Source organism: Gopherus evgoodei, chromosome 6, assembly GCF_007399415.2.
Source record: "Gopherus evgoodei ecotype Sinaloan lineage chromosome 6, rGopEvg1_v1.p, whole genome shotgun sequence".
NCBI lineage: Eukaryota > Metazoa > Chordata > Testudines > Testudinidae > Gopherus > Gopherus evgoodei.
This window is the reverse complement of record NC_044327.1, coordinates 20,780,232-20,802,857: the sequence shown is the minus strand read 5'-3', so window position 1 is coordinate 20,802,857 and position 22,626 is coordinate 20,780,232. Positions and strand designations below refer to the sequence as shown.

At 42.8% G+C, this 22,626-nt stretch overlaps 1 protein-coding gene across 4 annotated transcripts in view; it reads right to left on the bottom strand.

Annotated features, from left to right (window-relative positions):
* Positions 1–1,179: 1,179 nt before the first annotated feature.
* MOB3B (MOB kinase activator 3B) overlaps positions 1,180–22,626 on the bottom strand; it is a 158,648-nt gene continuing 137,201 nt past the window's right edge. For all 4 annotated transcript variants that reach the window (XM_030567647.1, XM_030567648.1, XM_030567650.1 and 1 more), the window contains 2 exons: positions 21,531–21,733; positions 1,180–4,243 (listed from right to left, as the gene is read on the bottom strand). In XM_030567647.1, coding sequence (XP_030423507.1) covers positions 4,214–4,243; positions 21,531–21,733 — 233 coding nt within the window. In that variant the 3' untranslated portion in view covers positions 1,180–4,213. The remainder of the gene's footprint in view (positions 4,244–21,530; positions 21,734–22,626) is intronic.

Genomic DNA, 22,626 nt, shown 5'->3' with positions numbered 1-22,626 from the left:
GTATCCCCGGGTCAGGGCAGCCGCACGTCCCACATCGTGCAAGGCTTCCTGCCTACCGTGGGATAACTTGGAAGGAAACTCAGTTTCCCATATGCAGTTTCTTAGCCTTCCCATGGGAGCACATGATTTGGCTCTTAGCTGTCACTAAGGCAAAACTCTCACTGAAGGTCAATAGGACTTTTCCCGGAGTAAGAACCAAGGGAGGACCCTTTGCATTTGGCCCCATTGTCATTATATGTGTCAAAAAAGTAGTGCATGTATTACACCTAAAAGAAAAGCCCTTCCCAAAATTCCTCATCACTGTGTGTTTTGGGGTGTTTTGGTAACACAGCAGCATCCCAAATCCTGGCATAAAGCTAGCAATACGCTTGACCAACAAAAGCCGGTTTCTCTTGTTGGATTCCCCTGAAACTGTCTGTTATCTTTAGCGTTAAGATAAGGTAAACACTGGAATAAAGGTTGATCCTTTTTTAGAAGGCAAGAAACAGAAGACACAACAGCTAAAACCTGGTTCAAGTATTTAGGGAGTTAATGGCAAAAGAACAGAAGCACACATATTTGAAGTTGAGCCCAGAAGACCGTTAAGAATTCTGCCGATCAGTGAAGTCTAGTGGGTGGACTTCCCCCTTAGGTTAAGTGGATTAGTTAGATTTACATCCACTGAAGTTTTAGCTACTCTCTTGTTAAGTATGCCGATAAGTCTGTGTAAAACAGGGCCTGTGATTAACAACTGAAATAAGATTATATTTATCTCTGACACTGGGTGGATTATCAAGGGTGAAATTAGAATCTCCTGGACTAATGTTTACAGCACCCTGACTCTGCTCTCTAATGCAGGGATTAATTTAAAACTCGTAAGTCTGACAATACTCCACACTCCACCCTTTGCTACTGTTGGGCTGTTAAACGTCACAACAGAGATGAGGAGGGAGGAAAATGAGCCATGCCACATTGTTTGAGGTACCCAGGCTAGTGCTGAATTAAACACTTATACTATCTGCAGAAAGATATAAAGGACTTTTGCTGGGAAATAATCCGCCAAGTCAAACCTCAGAAATGACAGGTACACCTCTACCCTGATATAACGTGACCTGATGTAACACAAATTTGGATATAATGTGGTTAAAGCAGTGCTCTGGGGGGCAAGGGGAAGGGCTGAGCACTCTGGCGGATCAAAGGAAGTTCAAAATAACAATTTCACCTATAATGCGGTAAGAGTTTTCGGCTCCCGAGGACAGCGTTACATCGGGTTAGAGGTGTACATCCAAAATGGTTGTGCAGTAACATACATTTCATTATTTCCTAGCATTGTTAGCTTTAGAGATGAAGATTTGAATGGATTTTTTGTAATAACAAACTTACTTGGGCTGCTGTGAGATGCCCATTTCATAATTGCGCTTTGGGCCAAAATGTGCTTAGCTTTGCGCATGAGAACAAAGAGAAGGGAACTGAAAGAGCCGTTCCTTACCTCTTGTATCCCTGTACAGGGGTCAGGCACGATCCGGTCCTGGTGTTCCCTCAGCACAAGGATAAGATTAAGGATAGTATAAGCAGCAGCAGAACTGTGCCCAAACAGAATGGGCCAAGTGTGGGTCTATGTCTGCATCCCTTTTCTACATGGGCCAGTGTAGGCGGCAAGCACGCACTACATCTTTCAATGGCTGGTGCTGCTCCTGTTTTGCAATGGACTCTCCTAGTGCCACCCAATAGGAATTCTGGCTGAGACAGCCATGATGTCTCTAGGGTCTCTCTCTGCTGCAGAATCTATAACAGTCATTAGGGAGAGCACAATAGTTATTAAACTGAACTGGGACCTAATTTAAAAACAAAACAAAACAAAATTAAAAAACAGTTTTTCAAATTCAGTGACATTATCACAATCACAAAAAAAGTTAATCAAAACAACAGGGAACAAATTCCTGCACATTTTAGAATTGCACTATGTTAATTAGACCCAGACAGTATATAGTAAGTGGCTTTAGTGAAAGGTAGAATAAAAATGACTTTGTAGATTAAATATTAGGCTTTTCAATATTATCTAGTCACGGTTTGATTTTTTACCTAAAGATTCCACAGATTCACATCTTCTTTATATAAACTTTCATTGCATATGGCAAAGCTGTGGAATATTGGTAGGGAACCGTCATTTGTCTTAACCCTTCGAAATGCTAGAAATTAACAATACAGGATATGCCACACCAGACCAGTAGTTCTGTCTCTGACAGTGGCTAGAATTAGATGCCTCAGAGGAAGGTACAAGAAATCATGTGATGGATAATTATTAATATTCTCTCTAAACATATAACTATTTTTTTAAACAATCCTCCTAAGCTCTTGGCCTCAGTGATATCTTGTGGCAATGAGTTCCACAATTATGCAGTGGGTAAGCACCAGCCAAATGAATGTCAAGAAGATCACGTGTAACATAGTCCCTGTAGTGCATTCAAAAGGTAGCTTGATTGCAAAAGAGCAGTGAAAGAGGAAACAGTACTTTAGTTCAATTTAACAAACTGAAAGTTGAACATTTCTTGAAGGCAAAGGTTAACGCTATTTGCATAATTCTAAAGATATGGAAAACCTTCCAACGTAGCAACACTGAATTGTCATAGATCAAACCCTTTGTCCCTGCATAGGATCATTGACTTCTGCACCTCTGCTGCAGAGCCTATTAAATCAAGCAGGGGAATAAGATATTATCATTATGTGCAACAATATGAGCTCAGATGTTTGTTGTTATTCTTTAGTGTCTGCTACGTTTCAGTCTATCATATATCATCACTAGTACTCCATCACTGGATACTCTATGAAGTTTGCTTCCAATACTACCTCAGAAGAAGCAGAGACTGTTAAAATCACTTTGGTAAAAATAGATGCTTAGGGGCAGCAGGAATCAGCACATGATCTGAAAGAATCATCTTCATTATTGAACAAAAGGTCCATGCTCAATTCCTCAGAAGGCACAGAATATATGGGACTATTCTGTATATTTTCAACTTGTTAAAATGTGTCTCTAGAGACCTTCTCTCAGTAAATACTATTACAAATATTTCCAATGGGCTCATCACCCTGGCACCAGGCACACTGTACAGAAGTTAATGAGTTTACGATGAATACCTTAGGCCAGATGTTGAGATCACTGATTTAAATTAGACTGTATACTGGGAACTTGACTATATCTTTGTAGTGTGGAAGACAGCCCGTCTTACTAGACACTATTTACAGACAATGCAGTCATGCATTATGGTTTTGACCTCACCTTCTCCCTAATAGTCTTCGTTAATTTACAACCCCTTTCCCCCGCAAACGGAATATCCTCACCTTGGAAAGAACAAGGTGGAGAAGAAAAAGAAATAGGACAGAGATAAAATTACATGCAAGCACCAAACCTCTGTGGTCACCAGTACATAGGGCATTTCATTCAACTCTAATTACCACCACCCTTCTTTGTACATATTCCGGGGCAGACTGTGCAGTCAGTCACACTGGTGTAAGACCCAAGGCGACGCCACTGAAATCACTGACATTACTCTGGGTTTACACTGATGTAGCTGAGATCAGAATCTGGCCCATCGTCACCTGACTGAGAGTTGAACCAAGACAACAAGCAATGTACACACTGCCAAATCTGCTGAGGAAATCAGCTGTGTTCCTATGGACGTTGAGGCTCAGTGGCATTTTGGAATATTTACCCACAAACCTTAGGTGGCATCTAAAGTCCTATGCAGATACGGAAGGCTCCATCTGAAAATCTTGCTGAAGTTCCAGAATTCTTAATATTGTGCTGAACTTGGAAAACAAAAAACACAAAATCAAAGTATACAAAATCTTTTCAACTAACAATACAGGTTCATTTCAAAATTACAAATACGCAGGCCAGCCTAAAAACCTGAGTTCCAGTAAAGCCTGAACAGCAGGAACATGGAATGTCATTGTGACTGAAGAATTCCTCCTCAATAATTCAGGAACCAGAAAAAAATTCCAAGACAATTCTTTCTCACTTGGTAATCCACATCATTCAGAGGAGGCTCCTAGCAGCATCTTCAGGGTTAAGAGCACATATAATGTTGAGAAGCATCTGTGAACATAACCATCTGTCCTTGACTTTCCCACCCCTGGGAATTAACAGGCAGGTTCAGCCCAGGAGGTCTCTCATGACCTCTAGCTTTGCAATAAGGAGGAAACTGGATTTCTCTTCTGTTCAACAGGTGGCTCTTTAGTGACACATTCTGGTTGTCATCTCTTTCTGTAAAACAAAAGAAGGAATTAAAAATCAAAAGGTCGCTGGTTTTACGATATGCTCACAGCTTCTGCACATTTATTATATGCACATTTCACCACACCAGAAACAGCCATGTAGCTTCATATGTCACGTGTCTGTGCTATTCTTTGTTATCTTCAAGGACAGTGCACGTAATTGGCTATTAGCATAAAATATTTTATCATTTCTGACATCTTTAATACTATCTTAATTCCCTAACTATGCCAGCTAAATGGCACTATGTCCTACATAAAGAAGATAAATCACCTGCAAAAGTCCTCTTCAGCTATCACGCTGGAAGCATTTTAAATTAATGTAAGAAATGGGATTCCAATTTGTCACTGAATTTGAAGGCAAGAGGAATAGTTTGGATTCAGAACTGGATCTGGGAAATTTCCCAAACTCCAGCAGTGTTCTGATGAGGGATTTGGTTCAGTCCATTATAGAGGTGGATCCAAGCCATGAAGTTTGGATCTGGACTTTAATGGTATTCTGGTACATGGCTGTGGTGTGGAAATACCTCTAATTATATTCCATATATCAGAAGAAGAATATTTTACATTTAGATGGCACCTTTCCTCCTGAAGGACCACAGAGCATCAGTCCTATCCTGCAAACTCTTGTTACCAGGTATAGCTATTACTTCTACGAATAGTCTCATTGATTTCAACATACTAACATCTATGCAGTGTGCTGCAAGGACACTGATTATAGTGGGGTTACTACTCAGGACAGTAAGTACTAAGTAATGTTTGCAAGGTGCGGCTCTACCTAGTGAAATGCAGCCAGGTGGAGGATGGCAGTCAACTGATATAACAAAGTACAGTGAGAGGAAAATTATGGTGAAAGAGGAACTATTACCCACTAAATTTGCTGCAGGATCTTCAGCGTCAATACAGAGCACACAGGATCTCAGATTATAAGGTTGCATCCAAAAAAAATTCCACATGTAATCACAGATATTTTTTATACAGCTAAATCATAGTACATACATTAATAAACGAACTGTATGGTCCTCAACTAATCTACCTCTGAAATATCCAGGACTGAGCTAACACTACTTAGATTTGAACTCGAATGGCCAGAGAAGTGGCCAGTGCTCCAAAGCTGAGGCTCATATCACTAGCTATCCACACTGGCCAGCAGTTTTTAATGACTCACAATATGATTGGATTATACATATGTAACCAGGGATCTAAGTGTTCATGTGTGCTAAAGTATGCTGATTACTTCCCAAAATAAAGGGTTTCTTGGCAATCCTGTAACTGAAAATTCGTCTTGTACTTTATAGCTCATTCCTTCAGGATGCTTCTTTGTTCTGTAGCACTGCACAGATTTTATGCCTTCTACATCTGTAATCGGCTTCTACATCAGCTTGTTTTGGAATTTCTATAATATCCGATATGTTGCTCTGAATCAAAATGTTGGATGATAAAAGTAACAGTACAGAAGCTGGTCCAATAAAAGATATTACCTCACCCATCTTTTGTCTCTAATATCCTTGGACTGACACAGCTACAACTACACTGCATAAAATATGGAATGCTGTCATTCAAGGCTGCTTAAAAGCAAATCGTAACAAGCAGAGAGTAAGAATGGAGTCAGCTGTTTTGCTATCGATATTAGAGGTGGTTAAAAAAACAGGATGCATGATTCATGAGTATCTTAATGAAAAAAACTGCAATTTTTCAACTCTCTCTAATCCACGGGTTTTTCCTCCAGAACAATGAAAACTAAGAAGCCACATTCAATACAATTCACTACACAGCTGTTTGCTTTCTCACACACAAGTGTGATCCCTGTAATCTTACTACCTTGGAAGGTCAACAGAAATTTCTACCAGCAAACACACAAACAATCATAAGTAATTTACAGCATATTAATATTATGCTCTCCTGCTGCACATTGTTTCCTGAAAGAACAGATTTTAGGGCCTGAGGGGAATTCTGCAACATCAGGATTTTTTTTATTTATTTATTTTAAGGGATCACAAAGCACCAATTTTTGGTGGGGACAGTCAAAAGTCGTTGAAAATACAGATCAGCTTTGCTAACTCTCAGAAGTCTACTAGAAAGAGCCATCAGTTCACAAAACTTGATTTTTCCAGACAACGCTGTTAAAATAATGAATGGACATTCAAGTGGCTCAGTGCTGCTACAGGCCCTTCCAGGCCACTTTGCATTCTGAGTCATCTCCACTGAGTGGAGCCAAACACACTGATATTAAACTAGCAGAGTAAATTCTAGAACTTAGTTTTTCCAATTGTACATCATCCTCCTTTGAAAATCTTTCACATTCAGAAATTCACCCACATGCACTGAGTCAAAACAGACCAACGAACAACTTCTTAGCATCTTACTGCTGCAACATCAATGTCTTCATGCTGGCTTCAGCCAGCCCTGCTGGTGTTTCCCCCGTTAGCAAACTGTTGATGCTTCTTGAAGCAGTGTTAATAGCTGCAGATGCTTAATTTATGTATTTGGAGCCTAGATACCATAGCGATGGGCTCTCTGTAAGCCTGATACATGGACAGGCAGACAGACACCCCTCCTTCTGCCACTACTTCCACACAGCTACTAGAAGAGTCAGCCAACAGTCTACCTTTTTTAGGAAGACAAGAAAGTAGTTTTGCAGAAGCAGAGAAGTGGTGTCAGTAAATCTGCCAATTTTGCAGGATCAGAGGGCGGCAAACTCTTCCCGCCCAGCTCAGTAATGAGCAGAAAGAGCAACAATTTGAAACACAAACTTCCTGTTCCCTACTCAAGAAAAACCAGAGCTCAGATACCATAGCGAGAGGATCATTAGGAACAGCTCAACAGGCAGCAAGGGGACCCTATGAGATATGGAATTTATGCACAGTGCATCTACTGAAGGTTTTTAAAACACTCTCCATAGTAATGCCTGAAATGTAGCATTTGCAAAGCACAACTGTGAATGCGTCATCTCTAAAGTATTCATGGAGTGTAAGCCTGCATTACGAGGTCTCAGGTTTTTGCTGAGGCAGAATTTTTTCTCTATGTTAATGAAAAAAATATCTCATCTTGTATCATAAAATATGTAGGGTTTTGTCTGGCTGCATAATTCGTTTCATGGTCCCATCCATCCTGTGCCTTTCCTCCATCCTCCACTTGGCTGTGTTGCTGCAAGCTGCTCTGCAGTTCCATCCTTGCTTCACACTCCTATTTAAATGGTCTCTTGTTCCAACACCTGTTTGGCTTTGGTGTTGGAAATGTTTGTGGGAGTCAGAGATTCAGAAAACGACACTCAGGCTGACAATATCACCATTGCTGAAGCAGAGAAGAAGCTGTTTCTAAATGGATACACACTGTTCCCAGGAAGTTAACAACAGAGAAATGTTCAAAGAGACAAGCAGGGCTAAATTCCATCCTATGCATAGGTACAGGTTCTATTGACTTCAACTGACCTCGGAGTGATAGCAACAAATTGAAAATACAAATTATTTTCTTTAGATGGGGTGAGTGTGAACTTTTGTGTGTCTGTCTGTCTGTCTGCACGTGAGAAAAAGGAGGAACCTTATTTCCTATTTCTAGTTGTTTCCCTTAAGGGAAATTTACAATAGGGAAGAAAAATAACCAGGAAATGGTTTCTACAATAGCAATAGAAATTATTCTGAAGGTGGCAAAATATGTTCTCCTCAGTCACGTTTTTGATGGGGGTGTTTTTTGGGAGGAAGGGCTGCACAAAAGGAATGTGACTAGAGATGACTTCTTGTAGGAGCAATGTGGAGTATTCCATTATAAAATGTGGAAACAATTAAAGCCTTTTGTTTTTCGTGCTTTCCACAGTAGTCAGCTTTTTCTTGTCAAATTCACAGCACTGTCTTCAAAAAAGCAAAATGATTATCCTTCCTTCAACTATTTTAACACAGTGGTTTTAAATCTTTATTCATTTATGGACACCTACAAAATTTCAAATGGCAGTGCAGATGCCTTCGGAAATCTTAGACAGAGTGTGCGAACCACAGGCTGAAAGCCACAGTCCTATGAAAATGACAACCTTTTGCAGACTCCTTAGACATAGATTGTGGATTCCCAGGGGTCCATGGACCACAGATTAAAAACCACCATTTTAACACAACAAACTGTCTCATCAACTCTGGTAGGCACTAAGAAATATAAAGCCAAAGCCCGGTTCCATTTAGGTCAATGCAAAAATCCCATCTAAGTGCACGAGATTATGCCTCTGTAATCTCAATGATGCATGGAAAATTTACAAAATGATAATTGAGATTTTAGCTCAATCTGGATACTTGATGGAGGCATAGATCTATGTTTCTGTCTTAGAACGAAGCTAACGGGAAACTAGGCTAAGTGTCAGGGATGATTAAAAAAAGATGGCAAATGCTATAAAATCTCACAGGAAAAACAATTAAAAAATAATCCCCTTCAGAAACACTGGGAATCCTGCAGAGATTCAAATCCTCATTCACTCCCCCTGTAATTTCACAATCATGTCAGACCCAGGGTGTCTACTGACAAGCACCAGCACAGAGGTGGCTTGGCCACGTTTTCCCCTTACATGATGCTACAGCTGCTGGTTAAATCATGGGGGCAAACTGCTCCTCTTCACAATCCTTTGATAACTGCCCTGGCTCTGGAAAGGACAGTAAGAGACAACTATGGCTCCCCCAACTATAGGAGTGCTACTGAGGGAAGGGAGGAAAGGGCACAGGAAAAAATGGTGACTCACTTCATAACTGTTGTTCTTTGAGATGTGTTCTTCATGTCCATTCCAATCAGGCGTGTGCGCATGTATGTGTACGGTAGCCAGATTTTCCCATAGCAGTGTCCGTTGGGTCAGTCTGGGTGCCTGGAGTCGTGCTCAATATGGAGCTCTGTCAACCCACCACCCACTCAGATCCTTCTTGCTGGCTACTCCGACTGGAATGGATATGAATAACATCTTGAAGAACAGTTACAAGATGGCGAGTAACCGTTTTTCTTCTTCGAGTGATTGTTCATGTCCATTCCAATCAGGTGACTCACAAGCCCAAGTTCAGGAGGTGGGGTTGGAGTCATCCACTGATTGGAGCATCGCTTTGGCTTGCTAGGTGATTGCATAGTGCATTGCAAAAGTGTGGATGGAGGACCATGTTGCCACCCTGCAGTTTTCCTGGGTGAGAACCTGAGTCAGAGACGCTGTTGATGAAGCCTGTGCCTGGTGGCATGCGCAGTGATCAAAGGAACAGGCACCTCTGCCAGGTTGTAGCACTCCTGGATGCAGCACGTGATCCACAACGAAATCCATTGAGAAGAGACAGGAAGACCTTTCATTCTGTCTGCTACGAATAACTGGACTGAGTTTCAGAATGGTTTCATTCTCTTGACGTAGAAGGTTAGCACGCTGCAGACATCCAGAGAGTGCAGCCTCTACTCCCTGCCGCTGGAGTGTTGGCGAACAGGTCTGTCTGGGAAAAAACCCACTAATGGAAGACTGAGTTTATGACATCCAGGTGACGGAACCACTTGGCGCCGTGGTACGACCTGCTAAGATGGTCCGCCAACTTGTTCTGCATCCCAGGGAGGTATGATGCTTGCAGGTGTATTGCGTGCTCTTCACAGAAGTCCCATAGCATGAGGGCTTCCTAACACAGGGGAGAGGAGCGTGCACCCCTGTTTGTTGATATACAACATCGCCTTGGTGTTGTCTGTCAGGACTGATACACATCTCTCTGCTAGGTGGGCTTGGAAAGTTTGGCATGCCAAGCGCACCGCTCTCAGTTCTTTGACATTGATGTGTAGAGCGAGATCCACCTGAGGCCTTGTGTTCTGAGGTCTCCCAAATGTGGCCCCCCAGTCCAAGTCTGACGCGTCTGTCACTAGTGAGAGGGATGACTGGGGGCTGGTGAAAGGGACCATTGCACATAATACCTGTGGGTCAAGCCTCCACAGAAGGGAGTTGAGTATCAGGTGAGGCAGGATTACAATCCTGTGCAAACTGTCCTCGGCTGGCCGATATACTGATGCCAGCCACACTGACACCAGCCATGACTGAAGAGGTCAAAGTCTGTACCACATAGGTTCGAGCTACCACGTGTCCTAGAAGTTTCAGGTAGTTCCATGCTGAGGTGGTGGGGAACTGTCAGAGACCTCAAATAATGTTGCCCAGGGCGCGAAATCTCGCTTCAGGAAGGAATGCCCTGGTCTGTGTTGAGTACAGTACCGCCCCTAAAAATTCTATCCTCTGAGCCAGGGACAGCGTTGATTTCCCCTCATTCAGTAGCAGGCCCAGTTCGCCGAAAGAAGCTCTTATGAAGGCAACCTGCATCTTTATTTCAGTCCTGGACTGGCCCTTCATCAGCCAGTCATCAAGGTACGGGAACACCTGTACCTGCTCTTGCGCAGGACTGCGGCCATGACTGCCATGCACTTCGTGAATACTTGAGGTGCCAGTGACAGGCTGAACAGGAGGACTGCGAACTGGCAGTGGGTGTTGTTTACCACAAACCTGAGGTAGTATCTATGGAACTGAGTTATTATGTGAAAGTATGCGTCCTTCAAGTCGAGGACGGCATACGAATCTCCTGGATCCACTGAAGGGATCATGGAGGCTAAAGAGACCACACGGAAACTGAGCTTCTTCATGAACTTGTTGAGTTCTTGCAGGTCCAGGATGGGCCTTAGCTCACCTTTGGCTTTTGGTAATAGGAAAAGCAAGAATAAACACCATTGCCCTTCTGCTCCTAAGGAACATCTTCCACTGCCCCTAGCGAAAGGGGTGAGTACACCTCCTGAATAAGGAGTTTCTTGTGAGAGGGGTCCCTGAAGAGCGACAGAGAAAGGGGGTGGAAGGGCGGGAAGGCACATAATTGGACAATTATTCCCTCTCTATCGCACAGCGCACCCAGTGATCCGAAGTAATATGGGACCAAGCACGGTAGAAAAGGGACAGTTGGGACAAAAAGGTTAAGGCAGGATAGATCCAGTTTTTGTTCTGCTGCGCCATCCTCAACTGCACCTTCAAAAGGCCTGTTTTGGGCCAAAAGGTGGCCTGGATTGGCCAGAGCCCTGGTCTGATGATGGGTATGACCTTTTCCTGCCACTCCTGTTCCTTCTCTGGGAACCATCCTGACAGTTCTGCTGGTAGAAGCGCAGGGGAGGTTATGGTCTAAAATGCTTCCACCACGTAGCGGGAATATAGGGCCCAATGATTTGACAGTGGCTTTTGAGTCCTCTAGGCTATGCAGCCTTTTGTCTGTTTTCTCAGAAAAGAGAGCCCAACCCTCGAATGAGAGATTCAGAATAGTCTGTTGGACTTCACACAGCAGGCCTGAGACCTGGAGCCAGGGCTATGCCCATATTATCATGAAGGTAGCCGCATCCACTCCATCCAGTGTGGCTTGTAGCAAAGCTCACAAAATGAGGTTCCTCTCCTTCACCAGAGCCAAAAACTCATTGCGGGAGTCCTGAGGCATCAGCACCGCAAAATTCACCACTGCACCGCATATGTTGTAGCAGTACCTGCTGATTAGAGATGTGGAGCTGCAATCCGCCAGTTGAATCAAGGCCGGCTCCGGGTTTTTTGCTGCCCCAGAGGTGCTATTTTTAATATGACTGTGCCCTTTTAAAGCTCCTCAGCATTTCATGTATTTGGAGGAATAAAATCCCTGCAGATTTGTCTAAAGTTTCCCACTGATTCCTACTGCCTCTAGTTTATCTTTATTAGACTGGGAAATTGTAACTCTCGCTTTTATCATGTCTTAATGATTGCCTTTGAAGCAGATGTATTTATTTTTTAACGATTTGTGAAACGTGGATTCATTTTAAAGGACAAGTTCCACAGCAGTCTGCTATTCAAATGTTAATGAAGCAAGCTTTAAGGCAGGACCTATTTAGTATGCTCCCCACAAGAAACTGAAACATACATTTATGCACCCACAAGAAAGAGACAAATTGCGTCACAGCTTAATACAATTTAGCTCAGCAGTTTGTCCAAAACATTATCAAAATCACAACCTGTACCACCCAAAACCTGGCCTGGTTTAATTAGACAAAGGAGATCATCAACAGGAACATTCTTGATGTTTCCTGTCCTTACCATTACATATTTGGACACTGAGCAATCTAATCATCTGATGCGCTAACAACAATCAATAAAATATGTAAGCAGAAGATGACAATTTTGAAAACTCTGGCACCATTCTGTGGCTCGGGCCTGGCCTTTTCTGTTCATCACAGCTGAGAGTAAAATTTGTCAGCCACACAAGTCCTAGAATGCTAATTTTTCTTTATTTTTTACATGAGATGGAGAAAATTTGTAACTGTTAAATTCTCTGGTCACTTTGACAACATGTAAAATAAAATACTGGTCAATATGACTAGTGCTCACAAAAGATGAGCTCTATCTGAAAAAGATTTTTAAGGAGATTCTTCCAAAAAGAAGAACAGCGGAGTAAACAGCAAGGAGTCTGGTACTAGAACATACATGAATGAAAAAGCAAAATTTACACATAAAAACACCTAGTCATTTATATTCTCTTGGGTTGTATTTCAGACTAACAATATTCTATTCTTCCACTTCTGTATTATATTAGGACTTATATCCATTATATGCAACAGGCATTAAGAGGAACACTTTTGAGAGGTCAGTATTGTAAGCTTGCATAGTAACATTATAGCATATGGGCCTGACTCTTAACAAATTACAAGTGCAAAAGTGGACGTCTAATTTATATGCCCAATTGCAGTCAAATAACCATTATTAGCCAGTTGCACACACAATTAAAATATTTGCATGCCAGAGTACTATGATTATGTATGCAAATTAGGTGTGTAATAGTACATTCAAATACATAGCAAATTTGTTCTAAAAAGAAGTGATAGGTCTTTAGTGGACCAATCTGAAATGATCAGCCTGTGAATGGTGCATTCCATCCAGCAGAGGTACCCAATTTTGTGGGAGGGTAGACAAAGATATATTAGAGAAGGGCCAAGGAATCAAGATTTCAGTTTTTCAAAAATAACTAGCAGGGTGTTGGGTTGGCATACCCCTAACTAGGGCACTTCAGATTCTGTTTCCTTTTTATCTGAATGACCAAAATTTGATTCATTAGGGAAGGAGGTAGAGAAAAGTTTCCAGTTTCTTGAACAGATTTTAGAGTTTGAAGTTGTTGACTGTAAATTATTGGTCATCATTCATCACCATCATCATGTTCCCATTACATCTGTGGCAGCTAGGGCAGTGATGAAGCTCCTCCACTCCTGTCTGTTTCTACCAAATCTTTCAATGGTTCCTCAACTGTGCCCCTGGTTTTTCAGCTCGACTTCCACAGCTCTTTGCCATGTTGTTTTTGGGTGGCCTTGTTTTCGCTTGCCTTCAGGGGTCCAACTTATTGCTACTCTGGTGATGGAATCAATTTCCATCTGAAGCACATGGCCAATCCATCGCCAATGCCTCCTAGCAATGATGGTGCTCATATCCTCTTGGCTGACTGTGTCAACAGATCTTGGTTTGAGATTGTTCTGGGCCAAAAGGTACAGAGGATATTTCTGAGGCAGGTTATGGAATGAAGACAGTTTGTACATATCATTTATCATCATTAAGCACCAACGATGTACTTGGACCCATACAACCCCAAAATACAGGCTGTCTCTCCCCAAACAGCTTACAGGCTAAACAAAGCAGAGAGAGTACAGGACACAGTGGAAAGTCCAGAAGAGGGAATGAAGAGGATGTTTTAAAACCAGTATGTTAATGTTATTGTTGACTCACTTCTTGTGGGCAGAGCAGGAGGAATGAGTGAGGGAGGATCTAAGTGAGGACATGGAGATACCATGGTGATGGTTTTATAAAATCAAAATATACAGAGAGAGGGGATAGGATAGATAAAAAGAATTTGGATAATGAGAACATGGTGGCTTGAGTGAAATGAAGTGGTTTTCTCGTCCTGCAGGCCAGATTCTCCTACTGCTGCACTGGCAGTGCAATAATATTTCAGTTTTTTTGATCTCTCAGTCTATTGTTCTTGAGATGACCATCCCTGGTATATATGCAGTACCATTACTTCACAGTGGGATGCAGTACAATAAAAGAGAAACAATGGACTGGGGAAGGTACAAATTCTTGTTTCAGCACAAACTTCAATAAGAATGCCAAAGATGATCAAAAAAGCTATGCATTATAAATGGATTTATATTTTAAGCTAAGTTCTAAAATTCCCCAGGATGACAATCTCGTTTAATCATTGGTTTTAACCAATATACCTTTCAGTTCAATGTAGCTGGACAAATGTAACTAACTTCACTGGCTGGGACTGCTCTTTTTTTAAAACAAAAACAAAACATCCCCAAAAAGCTTGCTGGTGCAAATTTCAGATGGGACTAATAACAGATCAACGGAGGAGATATATTTTTAGGATTTCTGAATAGGAGCAGTCTGTCAGTAAGCTGCATGATGAATAAACATTTTCTGTTACATAGATAAACACAGAGCAAAACGGCCAATTGTTCTGTGAAAGGATGAACTGTTTGCTGTAAACTGGATAGTAACAGTAGCTGCCTGTCGCTCAGGCTCAGCGACAACAATGTTGTGTGATATAAAAGCAGAGTGGTTCTTGCTATGCACTGCTGCAGTCTGGGGATCACGCTTGTCATGCCATGGGTAAGCCAACAATGGGCGAAGAGATATCCTAGTGTTTAATGTGCATTGTTTGCCCAGAATACCTCTCTAATTAATACTCCCTAACAAACAGGGGCTGGCATCAAAAGTGCAGCTGAACAGACAAAGACACATGGAGAAATACTGACTCAGTATCATGAATCCTGATCATGACTTCACTGGGCTGCCGGTTCCCTCAATACATTGTTTAACTGGCATATGCAAAACCTGCAAATACAAACATAAAACCCAATGCGAACACAGACGTCCATTTCTACAGCGTTTGGGGAAAGAACTACACTTTATGTGGGGTTGGGTTTTTTAGTGTAAGGAAGATGTTGGCCTGACAGCACTGGAAACTGAAATACTCTGCCCACAGAACAAGTTATGGCATGAACAGCAGCAACTCCTGTTTCCTGTCTAGGAGCTGCAACCGCTCTGGAGGACTTGGAGAGAATATCTCTTCAGTTCCCCTGCCTGTTCAAATCTCTGGTTGCTCCTCCGAAAAGTCTACCAATTAATGCTAATTAACATGCATCAGACAAAGCGCCCTTTACAAAGGAATACACAATAGTGCATGATGTTATATTAGCGTTATTTGAGAAATGATCATGTACTTCAAAAACAGTGAGGCTAGACTTCACTCTAAGTTATACCTGTGTAAATCTAAAAGTAATGACATTGACTACAAAAGAAATACTCTGCATTCACATCAGTGGAAATATGAATAAAATCTGGCCCTGTATCATCACACACAAGGGACGGAGATAAGGCCAAGTTACTCAGTCTGAACTGTGGAACTTCCTGACATAAAAATGCGCAACTATAGGTGCTGGGTGTGCTACTGCACCCCTGGCTTGAAGTGGTTTCCATTATATAGATGGTTTACACTTTGGTTCAGTGGCTCTCAGCACCCCCACTATAAAAATTGTTCCAGCACCCTATGTGCAACTGTGGAACGTTAATGCTGCAAGTTTTTTGATGTAATATATAGCATTGCTTACTGTAAATCAACAGGACATACAGATATTCTGATTAGGTTAATGTAATAAAAAGCCATCACCTTACTCTTTGGTTTGTCTACTCAAATGCTTAGACTTGTATTCAGTAAATAGAATTTTCTATAGAAAAATGTAAAACCATTCTCTTTCAGCAATTTTAGATGCTTATTTTTAATTGCATCAACAGTTAAGTGAAAACTTATTGGAGCCCCTGTCTGTTTTGAAATCAATGGTAGTTTTAATACTGAATATAATGGAGAAGATAAGGACATTTTATATTTGATCACTGGGGGACAAATTTAGTCCTGGCATGAGATGGTACCAACGCCATTGGATTCATTCCATTAATACAATTCCACTGATTCTATGGAGTAGCAATCGCTGACACTAAGGCTGAATGTGTCGCTGTATCTTTTAATGAGAAACTGTTTTTAATACATATGGTAAGCAGACATTTAGAAACTATCATGCGTTAATTTGCTTCATCTATGTCCCATTTTATTACTTTTTGTTCTCATAAAACAAAATACTTGTAAGAAATGACTTCTGGGAGAAAGCACTGATTTCCTGAGGGAGGAGGAGAAGCAGAAGCCACATCAGGAGGAAAAGTCAAGCAGAGAGCCAAAGTCTGTTATCACTTACACCAATGCAAATCAAGAGTAACTCCAATGATGCCAGTGAAGTTACATCAGTGTAAGAGATCAGAATCAGACCCATAGTTTGTAAGGCACTTTAGGATCTTTCATGGGCTAGACTACCCTAAAAAGACATTGTTGCTATAGTTATATTGGCACAGTTACACTGGTAGAGCCCCCTATCCTGCAGCTTATGTCGGCATAAAGAGATCTTTTGCCTGCTTAGTTAAAGCAATTCCCTGAACAACATAAGCTCAAGGACACTTTTGCCAATATACCTCTAGAGGGTTTTGCTGGTATAGCTATGTTGGATAAAGGGTGCAGTTTTTTTTCACACCCGAGTGACACAGTCATGTCACCAAACATTGTAGCATAGTCCTGTCCTGTATGAAAAGCATTATGTCAAACATTGCTATGCTTATTAAAACACAAGAATACGCACATTGAAATATACTGCTACCTATGGCCAATAGGTTGCCAGCACCAGTATAGGTATGTTTACATTTCAATATAATTTTATCTAGATTTGAATATAAGCTCATGTGTGTGCTGGGATTTCCCAGCTCCTAGCACATGATGGGAGAATCAGAGATAGCAAGAGAGGAAAAATCACTTTGTTCATCGCCATCCATCACTCCCATGAACCTCTAATGCAGGGATCAGCAACCTTTGGCACGTGGCCCCCCAGGGTAAGCCCCCTGGCAGGCCAGGCCGGTTTGTTTACCTGCCGCTTCCACAGGTTTGGCCGATCACGGCTCCCACTGGCCAGGGTTTGAAGCTCCAGGCCAATGGGGCCTGTAGGAAGCCGCAGCCAGCACATCCCTCGGCCCGTGCCGCTTCCCACAGCCCCCATTGGCCTGGAGCTGCAAACCCTGGCCAGTGGGAGCTGTGATCAGCTGACCCTGCAGACACCGCAGGTAAACAAACCGGCCTGGCCCGCCAGGGAGCTTACCCTCACGGGCCACGTGCCAAAGGTTGCCGATCCCTGCTCTAGTGTAACTTGTAATGCAGGAACTCAAGGGAGAGCTGGATCTGCACACAGCTCTATGACATTGTGCCAATGGAAAGCCTGAGTAGTTTTGCTCAGGTAACCTGAACCTTTAGATTAAAACGCTGGTTTCAAAGTACACTGGGTACCCAATCCAAGCATATTTTCTCACCCTCTCTGTGACCTTGCACAGGGTTCCACAGCAAGGAGACTGGATATATTTCTTCATTAATCTCTCCTCTTAATGAGATATAATGTAACTGCATGTTAATCAGTAATGTTCAGTAACCAGAAAGTGTACTTTTAAAAACCCTTCTGCCTTTGTGATCCTTGTTCCTTCAGATGAACTCCACCATATTCTGAAGCTAAATTTAGCCTTAAACTCCCACCATATAAAACAAATTCCTTTAAAAATGCTCATAAGTCTAAGGAGCAGGAGACAGCCCTGCCTGTAAGTTGCAGGCCAGCTCAATGCACTGAGTTAAAAAAAACAAGAACACTGCAGTGCATCAAGGACTGTGCTCAGAAGTCACGGTTTTTCAGGAACAGATTGTATTGCAATCCCAAGTCACTGTTATCCAACAAAACGCAACGTACTGGGAACAGACTTTCAAAGCTCACAGCATCTACATCTGACAGCTAGAAAGTGACTGAACTGACACTCTTACTATAGCTCACCATTTTAAGGTGTACTTACCACGTGCAACTCCCACTGTCCTCCAAGGGAAAAAATCTTGAGATACAAGGCTGCCATTAGATATAATTCTTGTAGGCAGCCATCTAGAGCACTCTTTTTTTTTCAGGAGACCCTGCTCCAGCCACACCAATCCCCAGACAGGAGAGTTTTCAGGAGCACAAGTGAGAAGCTCTCCAGCCAACACAGCGCTGTCCACACTGACGCTTATATCCGTGTACCTTATGTCGCTCGGGGGATGATTTATACACACCCGAGTGACAAAAGTTTTGCCAACATAAGCTGTAGTATAGACGTAGTCTAAGATGTTTATACATTTCAATTTGATACTGGTGGGAAGCACCTAAACTGGCTAGAAAGCAAATCCAAAAAGGCCTTGCTAAAAGGCCAATAGTTCTTTGTATTTTTTTTGGATGTCAACAGAGCTAACTTAAGCTGAAGGCTCAAGTGCAGTGTGCCCGTTTCAGGGTCTCCTCTGTGGAGGAAGAGGGGATAACCATCGCACAACCACCACTACGGAATTTTGCACTTTTACAGTACCTTCCATTCAAGGATCACAAAACATTTTGCAAGTATACATGAATTTAGCCTCATAACCCACCCCCCCCCCCGAAAAGCTGGTATTATTATATTGGTTTTATAGATGAGGAACTGATGATAGAGATGTTAATTGGCTTCCCCAATGTCACACAGGAAATCTGTGGCAACAGAGTGCAATTCATTCAACAAGATTGGGCTTGAACTACAAGACCATGAATGACTCAAATTAACGTCGGTAAGTCACTCTAAAGATGTAACACACTATACAGTTACCTATTGGTTATTACGAATGGCTGCAGGAAAAGAGAACAAGCATCAGGAATGAGGCATTAGACATGCAGCAGGGCTGCTCAGTACATCGCAATCTCTCTGGAGACCCGTTAGAATTTATTCCAAGAATCAAATTTAAATTTCAAAATATTTACAGCAACGTCTCAGGGCGTCCTGCTTATCAGCTGTTCTGAAGGGCACGTTTTCAAAGACTTTCTCTATGATCCGCCCTTGCCTGCAGTTCTAGCAAGTGAGTCAGCTCTCCCTTTTGCCACATGGGACAAAGGACTTTCTTCAAAGAACTTTTAGAACTCTGTCAAAATAACCAGGTGTCAGGGGTGGAGGGGAATGAGCCACTAATCAGCAGGGCTTAAAAATACAGCCCCCATATTTTGGTTGATTCAAGGAGCTAATCAGGTAACTGCCTAAAGGAAATCATCTATGTACAATCCCAGTGTGCTCTTTGATTTTACAACTGCTGTACTGGGATTTAAAAGTCAGATAAGCCCCATTTAAAAAGCCAGCATCCTGCCTCCAGGCTAGTCTTCGTCAGCTTTATTATTATTAATCCAGTACCAGCATTTGGAGTTGTTTCCCTTTTTCAAAAATACTTTGATTCATCGGCCAGCTTTTGGTTTATAGAGCGCATGGCAATCAGTTTATTTAATCAGAGCTTGGCCCATTTTCTAATTTAGTGGGATAATTTTGGCTCATTTCCTGCAACGGTGAACTTGCTGGGGCACAGCTCATCATTAGCGGTTGCATTAATGTTTGAGATGATTTGTCATGTCTGTGTTCACTTTGGCAATCAGTTCCCTCCTCTCTGCCCAGAAGAAGAGGAAGATACAGACATATGTTTTTATGCATTTCCATGCTGTGGTCTAGGCTGACGGTTGCCAAGAAGATTCTGGAAGCAAGGCGGCGAGAGCAGGTGGGGCTCCGTCAGCCTGCTGACATGGTACTTCCTGATGCAGGTCAGGGACATAACCTCTTTGAAGCTGCTGAATTCCATCAGAATTCTAAACAGAATTTCCATTCCCAGGAACAGATTGCTGGAATGCAAGAGGATTCGCACACAATGGACATATCACCAGCTGGATTACGTTCCTCGCTCTGCAACTGACTCACTCTGGACTTGGGCAAGCTCCTTCGTCACTCTGGCCAAATTCAGGAATAAGGGGGTTAACAACTGAAACCATCTTTACTCTTTCTGTATTCTGGGGCCAGCACAGACCTCAAGGCTGCTCTAATTTGTGGAGCAGTGCTCTCCAAACACGCTCTGGTCTACTTCTCATATCTCCTGCCTCTGACATGTCCCCCATGCTGGGCACAGAGATGGGGGGTGAGGTAGAGCTGCTTTAGCATCTCTATGCCAGTGGGAAAGCCTCTTTTCTGTAGCCGTATCCTCAAGGGCCTCTCTTCATCCCTTTAAGGCCCCTTTATGCTGCCAGTGTGGTGTAAAGGGGCTACAGTGCAACAGAGAATCATCTCCTCTGTGCTTAAGTTTTCCCATCTGTAACATTGGCATAACAGGTACCTACAACAAAGGGATATTGTGGATTAATTAATATCAAAAAAGGAAATTTCTTAACTGGTCATTCCTTTCTGGGGACCATTGGGAAACTCTCGTCTCCTTTGTCTCACTCCACATTTCCTGCTCCAGTCAAGATAAACACATCACCCTTCCTCCACACACACACAGAGGCATCTGCTTTACACACAAATACACACAAAGGCGTCTACTTTTTGCACATGTGCATGCAGGCACACAGAGAGAAAGACACCGAGGCAAACGTCTGCCTTTTTCACACACAGGGATGCATTTCTGGTCAGCCTTGCTCATAATGTGCATTTAACCATTAAAAAAGCAGAACAGTGCCAAGACTTCATTAATAACTTGTAGGATACAGAATTGCAACTTCAGACTTGTGGAGAACCCTGGCTCCATCCATTCTAAACGTGCCCCTGGGCCCAGTGCTAACGTTTGCACAGAGAACCTTTTCCAAATTGAACCTTCCCTCTCCTCTCTAAGATGTTTTTAAACCTTTAGGAAACAGTGAAAGTATTTCCCATTTTTGGAATCTAATCTTTGGAGACAATAAGTTAAACATTGATCTATCTAAAGCCAAGTTTCCTAAGTCAAGGGAAGTGTCTGGTTTTGTTGCGCTATTAATTGTCTGAATCTCTGACTGAAAGTGAAAAAATCCAAGTGCAGCACACTCACTACTTTCACCAACACCTACATCATTATTACAAAGGAAATCCTAGTTTACTGTTATACAGGTCACCTCCACCTCTCCTCCCTCACACTGCACTCTATTCTTACTACCTCCCCAATTGTAAATGCTGCAGTAGAGGGAATTGGCCTATTGACACAGGCACGAGTTCATTTATTTAAATGGTCTGTCTTGAAACACAGATATTTCATTTCTAGCAGAAATCAGCTGTGACAGGTTTGGAAAAGGCTCAGTTAAGGGAAAGAAAAAGGAGAATTCTCCACAGCGTTAGGCTGTAGATTCCCACTTACCAAAGGCTCTAGCTCCTTGCGGTCTATCAGGTTGAGCTCTGTTACAAAATAATAAAAGTGCTTGTAACAGGTATTGACGTGGGCCTCAGCTCCCATGATGATGATGCGGTCGAAGTGATGAATGTAGACGTGAACGAATACCCGGAACAGCCTGCACAGGATCTTCTTGCAGATCTGAAGGAAGTTCTTTGGAAAGGGAACACCTGTGAACACAGAAGGGAGGATAATTGCTTTAGATTAGATCACTGCTTTCTGAAAGGGAGTTCTGCAGATTCAGACATAGGCTCCAATCCAGCAAAGCCCTTATGCCTAGAGAACTGTGCACACACAAAATTTGTATCCGCATCCGATCCGCAAACATGGTCTGTGGATATACAGCGGATATCCGCAGATTTGCAGGGCTCTAGATATAAAATTTGGATCCTCATCCATCCGCGATTCGCAAACATGGTCCATGGATATCTGCATCTGCGGATCCAGAGTGGTTATCTGCAGATTTGCAGGGCTCTATTTATGCCTTTGCTTATCTTTTTACCTACGGTACTGTGATTACTCACTGTAGCGGGGTGGCCCCCCGCTCCTGCCCAGAGGGGTTAAAACAGACCTGGAGAGGGCTACAGCTGGGAAAAGAAAGGCTGATCGGGGAAGCAGCCACGGGTGAGGCCACACCCCAATTAGGCCACTGCTAGCCCTAAAAGAGGGCTGAGGGCCAGAGGCTGAGAAGATTCTCTCTCTAACCTTTTGAGAGAGAATGACCTGGCTGCCTGGGAAGCTGAGAAGGTCATCTAGGGTGGAACAGTGCTGAGGAAGGGCAGAGGGAGCTGGGGAGCTCCAGCCTAGCAAAGCCCCAGGATGCAGGCAGAGTTAAGGGCCCACAACAGTACTAGGGCAGCCCAGATATAGGCAGAGGCAGCTGGTCCAACCCCCCTTGCCGATGATGAGTGGTCTACAGACTGCCGTCTGCCCCAGGGAGTGGGGGCTAAATGGAGACGGGCAGTAGCCACTGAGGCAAGGTGGGGAAAGGGGGTTCCCCTGGGAAGGGAGACCCAGACAGAGGGGGTACTGCAGCGGGCAGAACCCCTGGGCAAAGGGTACT